This window comes from Canis lupus, chromosome 2 (assembly GCF_048164855.1).
Source record: "Canis lupus baileyi chromosome 2, mCanLup2.hap1, whole genome shotgun sequence".
Taxonomy (NCBI): Eukaryota; Metazoa; Chordata; class Mammalia; order Carnivora; family Canidae; genus Canis; species Canis lupus.
Window position 1 is genome coordinate 90,411,723 of NC_132839.1, and position 7,319 is coordinate 90,419,041.

General features: G+C 41.0%; 1 protein-coding gene across 5 annotated transcripts in view; it reads left to right on the top strand.

The window, feature by feature from the left end:
* The window catches only part of KCNIP4 (potassium voltage-gated channel interacting protein 4), a 1,119,488-nt gene extending 1,112,767 nt beyond the window's left edge, over positions 1 to 6,721 (top strand). For all 5 annotated transcript variants that reach the window (XM_072809173.1, XM_072809140.1, XM_072809166.1 and 2 more), the window contains 4 exons: positions 1,251 to 1,358; positions 2,894 to 2,998; positions 3,616 to 3,678; positions 5,219 to 6,721. In XM_072809173.1, the coding sequence (XP_072665274.1) occupies positions 1,251 to 1,358; positions 2,894 to 2,998; positions 3,616 to 3,678; positions 5,219 to 5,266 (324 nt within the window). In that variant the 3' untranslated portion in view covers positions 5,267 to 6,721. The remainder of the gene's footprint in view (positions 1 to 1,250; positions 1,359 to 2,893; positions 2,999 to 3,615; positions 3,679 to 5,218) is intronic.
* The last annotated feature ends 598 nt before the right edge of the window (positions 6,722 to 7,319 follow it).

A 7,319-nucleotide genomic window follows, 5' to 3' on the forward strand; every position in this document is an offset into this window, starting at 1 on the left:
ATGCACAAAAACTCATTGGAAGTAGTCCAAGACGCTACTAATGTGCCAGCTGCCCACGGAGAAGGAGAAGGGTAGCTGGGGTCCAGGAATGGAAGATTTTTCACCAAACATCTTACATATTTTTAAATTTTGAACGATGTGAATAGTACCTACTTTTTAAAGTAAAAAGCAAAGGAAAGCAAAAAACCTAAAAATTAAGAAACTGAGATAGGAAAACAGCTATAAACTGATGGAATACAGAAGTGCAGACAGAAAATGCAGATTTACCCAGAGAGCCACTTCTGCGTGCCCCTCCTGCTCTGTCGTTCCTATCTAGCAGTGGATTATCAGATCTGTGTGAGCTCAGAATTACCACACCGTGATGTTAGCTCGGCTCCACACGACAACAAATATACAGGAATTTGATCAAGTTAAACCAAACCAGCCTAACCATGATACTACTGGGTAAGGGCTTCATTTACTTGGCAAACACCTAACCAATGCCCTTGCTAGTCATTGTTCTAGCTTAACTCTCTTAATCCTCACAAAAACTTTTAAAGAGAAAAAAAAAAAAATAAAGAAAAAAGGAAAAAAAAAAAAAAACTTTTAAAGAGTAGACACTGTATGTTCCATTCCACAGATAGGAAAACTGGGGCGAACGGATGTTAAATTGTCAGAGGACACAAAGCTACCAAGTGACATAACTGGAATTTGAGGCCAGGCAGTCTGGCTTCCAGCTCCACGCTCTTAACCACTGCCCACATGCGTGTTATAGTTTCTAAGTGACGGTCACAGTTGGTCCGGACCTTAAAGTCAGACCATATTTCTTGTTAGCAGATTTTTCTCATGGGAAGCATGCTATGCGCGTGCTCCTGTTTTAGAAGATACGGTGTTAGCAGATTCTTTTCAGTAAAAGGAAGGTTGTGTGCAGTTGTGGAAGGAAGCCAATACCACCCAGAGCATGCATCTTGCTGTCCGGGTGCCTCATTAACATTCCCAGTTCCACGGCTGACTTCAGTCAGTTTCCAATTCAAGGATGAGAATGTTAAAGCTAAGAACTAGTTATGTCCACCAAGAACTCAACAGAGGACCAAGAACACGTTAATTACCTCGCTTAAATAATGATTCAAAATCCAGAGGGCTGTAACCCTGGCTTCCATCATCTGAGAGTGACTTTTATCATAATTTGTGTTTATTTATTATTTATTTATTTATTTATTTATTTATTTATTTAAAATATCATGTCAAGTGATACTTTTATGTCTTCTTAGGATTTCATCAAGGGTCTTTCCATTTTGCTCCGGGGGACAGTTCAAGAAAAACTCAACTGGGCATTTAACTTGTATGACATAAACAAAGATGGCTACATCACTAAAGAAGTAAGAAATGCCTCACCATCACCCACACAACTCTGCGACCTTTTTTTCTCCCAGTACAATGTGGTCCATATGGAAACAGAATTTTAAAATTACGGAGACTGAGCAATGATGCGTATTGTACAGAACATGACCTGATGGGAGTGGTGGGGCCCCCAAACACTTCCAGGCAGACCATCCCAAGAAAAAAGGCCCACAGACCAAATTAAAAAGCTCCTATCGAATGGTTTATTAAACTAGTATAAAACACAGAAGGGAAAAGGGATGGGATAAGCTAGCCAATGTAGGATAGGGTCCAAATGGGATTGAAAGACATATCCTGAATCTTGGGGGACGTTCGATGTTTATATGTCCTTTCTCATTGACTCACTTGCTTTCCCTGAAGTTGAAGTTGAGTTTTGAGCATGGGTCCCCTCAAACAAAAGGAACCCTGGGGGCCAATGACCTGACCTTGCTTGGAGACATAGGGACAAGTGCACCCGGAAACAGGTATAGTGTGACAGTTAACCCGGTCCAAGGCCACAGGCTTTGTGTTTTTTGAGAAGACACATGGGGCAAGATTAGTCCTCACCAGTGGGTGGTGGCTGAGGTCAGACCTCATGAAGCGTATCTTGAATAGTTAGCGCCTCTTATATCTGATGCACAGTAATACAGTAAACGTGTAGTACGAAGATATCTCGGGAATATTAGGTACCTCTTGGCCCTTCCATCCCTTTCTATCTCAATGTTTAACACAAGCATGCTGGTCTTACACATAATACGTTTCATGAATTCTTCTCGAGACTCAAACATCTTAAAATGTTTTATCCTATGATTCATAAACTATAAACTACTTTATCATTACTAACAGAATACTCTCAAAAGTAAATGCATATTACACCTATATTATCAACATCATTTAGGCTTTTATATGGAAATTTCCATATGAAGGAAACAAATGTGAATCAATCTAAATGAGTAATTAGATATTATTTTTACTAAGATCGAAAATGACAAGTCACATACTAGATTTTGATTAAAAAACTAATGAAATTTCAAGAGATTCCCCAGAGTCATACTATTTTGACTAACGTCATGTGTAATTTCTTCATTTAAAGAACTCATAGTAGGAAAAAACAATGAAAATCCTAATAAGCTATGAAACTAATCAGTTTTAGTATAATGCTCATGATATGGAGTTCTTTCTCAATAAAAGGAAATTCATAATAAACACATAAGATATAGAATGACTTAATAAAACAAAGATAGTCTATAGGAGGAAGTCTAAGGAAATCCAAACATTAAGCCGGAACATTCCTTTCCTATCATCTTGGATATGTGGGAATTTGCTTCATTTTGAAGCCAAGATCAGAATTAATTCTCACATGATGATCCTGCTGCCTTGAAGGCCCAAAACTGCTGGCTTTTCTTCTGGGACAACCAAAAGGCACTTGCTGAATAAAAAAAAGAAAAAAACTGGAATTAAGTAGGAATGATCCATCAGAGTGGTTTCTTCATAAAGTGCATGGAGCCTCACGTGAGTGCCTTTTACTTTTCAGGAAATGCTTGATATAATGAAAGCAATATACGATATGATGGGTAAATGCACATATCCTGTCCTCAAGGAAGATGCTCCCAGACAGCACGTCGAAACATTTTTCCAGGTAGGTAGAGGAATCAGAGCGGGAGTGAAAGAGAGTAAATTTCTTCCAGTGTCATGATAATTTAGAAGAATGCAAAAGAAAAAAAAAAAAACTTTTACTGAGAGGGACAGAGCAATAGAATATTAACCATCCCATGAATTTAGTAATTTTGGTTTTGAATTTATTAGGATACTGATAACTACACTTATTGAACATTCACTATAAACTAGAGAGAACACTAGAGAATTGCCGTGTTTCACTTGCTTTTGGGTTTGTTTTCAATAAATTCTCACAAGAATCCTTATGGTCATGAATCCTCTTTAGCCTCGATTTACAGGTGAGAAAACCAAGACCTGAAAGTGTCTGCAAAGTGCCTGAGCTAGCGTAGCTGGAGGGCCAGATTGTTCCGAGGGCAGCGATCCTGGATGTCTGCCACGTTCTGCTGGAAAGGGAACAGCCCGGCAGCAGTTGGCGTTAGGATTCTTATCAGGAAGAGAGGACTAGCTTGTGCTCTCAAGCAGTTCCTCCCTGTAAAACAGGCGGGTGGACTTTCCATCAGCTTCAGCTGCGAGGGTCCCAAGGGAGGTTGCCAAGGGCCAGGTCTGAGTGAAGGTTTTTGGTCTTTTCTTCCCCAACAGAAAATGGACAAAAATAAAGATGGAGTTGTGACCATAGATGAGTTCATTGAAAGTTGCCAAAAGGTAAGTGATGGTAGTAAAGACACCATCCCTTCTGCTTTTACCATAGCCAGACGAAGTAGAGTCAGCCAGCCACGGGGACTGAGCGAGACATGGAGCTGACCTAAGCTTACCCCTTGCACACAGCTGAGAGAAGCCTGCTACTCTGAAAACAAGCATCGGCTTATAATCCAATTAATTAACATTTCTTTATAGGGTGCCTACCCTGAGGAGAGCTACGTAGGAAGCCCTGAACGTACGAACGTGACACATAGGCGCATTTTTGTTTCCTAAATCCTTCAGACAGCATTCTTCACTGAGGGCAAAACACATGTGAGATTTGAACTGTTCTCTGCCCAGACTTAGCATGTGGCACATTATCTCCATAGATTCAGAATTACAGTATAGCCAAGTAGACATCCCAGGCCACGCTTGCATCCGATTTCTGATGCTTTAACGTATGTGCACCAGCAGTGGCTTTTTGGATGAACCGGTAATGGTCTCCGGTTAATAAAAAATAAAGAGCGGAAAAATTCGATGGAGAAATCCAAGTGGTTCTCATTATCTGGTGGGAGACCAGTTTTAGCTCACCTGATATTATTGGACTTGATGCAAGGGTAGAGCCACATTTAAGAATAAATAGTTGTAAATAAATATAGAGGCAATGAGGTTTGTTGATACTTGAGGTTTTCTCTTCATTTTCAAATTGACAGACTTTCCCTTTCTTGGCCCCCGTTTGTGTCCCAACTTCCATTTCAAGGCCGTGCTCTTCGAGAGATTAACTCGGCGACATCAACCTGCTGATGCTGGTGCTTGGCTTCTGGCCCTGGAAGTCAGCACAAGTTCAGCTCCCATTTACCATTACTATAACCGGCTCACCAAGGGCCGTTCACAATCCCCAAGCGCCCCTGTAGTACCCGGTCTGTCCCCTTGTTTCTTAGGAATATGCTAAACCCAACACAGCCGCTGGCCAAAGGTTGCTCCCAAACAATTCCTCCTCTGGCACTGAGAGACCGTTCGTTTTTAAAGGCTTCTGAAAGCCATACAGATTTAGCACTAACAGACCCCAAACGAGAAGGGAGATGATGAAATGACTATGGACGTGTCTCCTAAGCCCCAACCTCTGATCCTGAATGAAGTTGGCCCTTAGATCACACCCAAACCCTGTTTCCTTCTACGTGGACGAGACCCTGTGCTCCGGCCTGTGATCCACCTGGAATGGCAAAATTTGCATTTGCTCACTTTTCTTTGGCCCTTACCCTTCGCGCCCGGGCCTCTGGTTTCCGTTCTGGCATTCTGACTCGGGAAATATTCTCTATTAACACCGAGTAAGATTCAAATGAAACATTTAAAGCCTGCAGACTCGACAAGATGTAAAATGGGCTCTCCATAGTGATCCATGTAGAAAATGGATAGAATGATATTTGTATTTGCAAACACGTAGTATCTGAGCTTTTGGCATAAGTGGTGGTGGTGGGGGGGGGTTGGGGGGGGGCAGTACTTAGAGGCAAAATAGTGTCTTTCCCTGGCAGATCCACTTAATTCTACTGTGTCTCCCTCACAGGATGAAAACATAATGCGCTCCATGCAGCTCTTTGAAAATGTGATCTAACTCGTCAAATGCATCTTCAATCAGACAAATGTGAACTACTCTACCACACTTAAAGTTGGAGCTACCACTTTTAGCATAGATTGCTCAGCTTTACACTGAGGCATATTATGCAAACAGGCTTTGTTTTAATATAAAGCAATCCCCGAAAGATTTGAGTTTTCCAGTTACAAATTTGCATCCTTTTCATAACGCCACTGAGTTCATGGGATGTTCTAAGTCGTTTCATACCCTGTGACTATTCAAAAGTAATAGAGCCTGGCATATAGTTTTATTGATTCTTTAGCCATGGGATTATTGAGCTTTCACATTATCAGTGATTTTAAAATGTCAGTGTTTTTTGCTACTCAACTCTATGTCTTCAGCCCCAGGATTTTAAATGGTTTTCTAAAATACTGGCATCTGCATTTAATTTCCAGAAATTAATTTTCACGTTTGTATGCTGTGATTCCATTTATACACTAAGTAAACAAAACAAGATTACAATAATTGAAAAACAAACACACAGTCCCCGTTTCTATGGATTTGCTGCCTTCTGTTAAAGATATTCATTTACCTGGCATTTTTTTTATAACATGAAACAAATTAGTTCATCACCGGATGTCAGCATATGCCTAATAAAGCTTATTTAATAAGCATTTCTTAATTTTTCATAACACATATTATTGCCAAGGCCTACGTGACGAATATAATTTTGGATCTGTCCAATCCTACTGGTTGACTGTCTTCTATTTGTGTCATTGAGCGCAAGTCCAAGAAGGTGTGGAACTAAGCAAGGATGTTAATAGGCATATGCAAAGGGTCACGCTATCTGCCCTCTAGCACACCGTAATAGTGAATAACAAGTAGTTCCTAACAGCACTGAAGGCCTATGCCGTCCCCTTTCTCTTGACTCCCCAGGGTACCTTTCTTTTCTCTTACACCCCATTGAGGGACAAAGACACCTGGACTCCCCCAATGCCTACAGGGAACAAGGAACAAGCAGAATTGAGTTGGAAACCATCAGTGAGTCCGTTCTGTCAACACCTACCACACCAAAACTTCACTGAAAATGAAAATAAATGCTAAGCAATTCATCTGGACTGTAGTGTCATTTTGCTTATCATAAAACTCCAGTAATTCAGATTCTTTTCAGTGATCTTATGCCCAAATTGTAAAGCTGCCCCAACATTATTACTAGGGATACACACAGCTTCCCTGTTTTGCAGAAACATCATGAAGGCCAAGAGGCTGCAGTAGGAGAAAATCTGCAACTGTCTTTGCAACAATAAATCAGGTATCTATTCTGGTGTAGAGATAGGATGTTGAAAGCTGCCCTGCTATCACCAGTGTAGAAATTAAGAGTAGTACAATACATGTACACTGAAATTTGCCATCGCGTGTTTGTGTAAACTCAATGTGCACATTTTGTATTTCGAAAAGAAAAAAATAAAAGCAAATAAAATGTTTATAACTCTACTGTCTATGTTATAGGTATTTATTCCAACAAAGTTCATATAAGTACTAGACTAAAAATTTTTATGTAATGGCACTGTCGGGTTGTACACTTCTTTGGCTTAGGGGGGTGCTAAGAACAACCGAAAGGAGTAAGAGCAAAGCCCGTGGGCAGGTGTATGTCTCAGCTGACATGATCCAAGGATGTGACAGGCGAGTAGAGACCCAAGAAAGGAATATCCCAGACAGGAGGGCCAAGAGGGACAAGCGCTCTGAGGGACAAACGGGCATTTCTGCAATTATAACTCTTCAGTAATTACTTGTTCTCTTTTAAATTCCAGCTGCGAGACTGTATCTGAAATGAGAATTGGGTACTTGAGGGATGGGGGGAGAAGGCATTCTTCAATGGCGCGGAGACATAATATGAGTGCTCCCATATAAGAGGGTGACCCCCAACCTCCATCCCTCCCAAAATATGTCTGCTTTGGATTTGGTGGGGCCACTCACAGTGGGAGTCCCTGTGGTCTCCCTTCTTGCCCTCAGGACGGAAAGTCTTATTCCTGTTTTCTCTTTCTCACTCTATTCCTTTCTCTTGTAGAATGATCCAGGGCCGGCTTCTAAA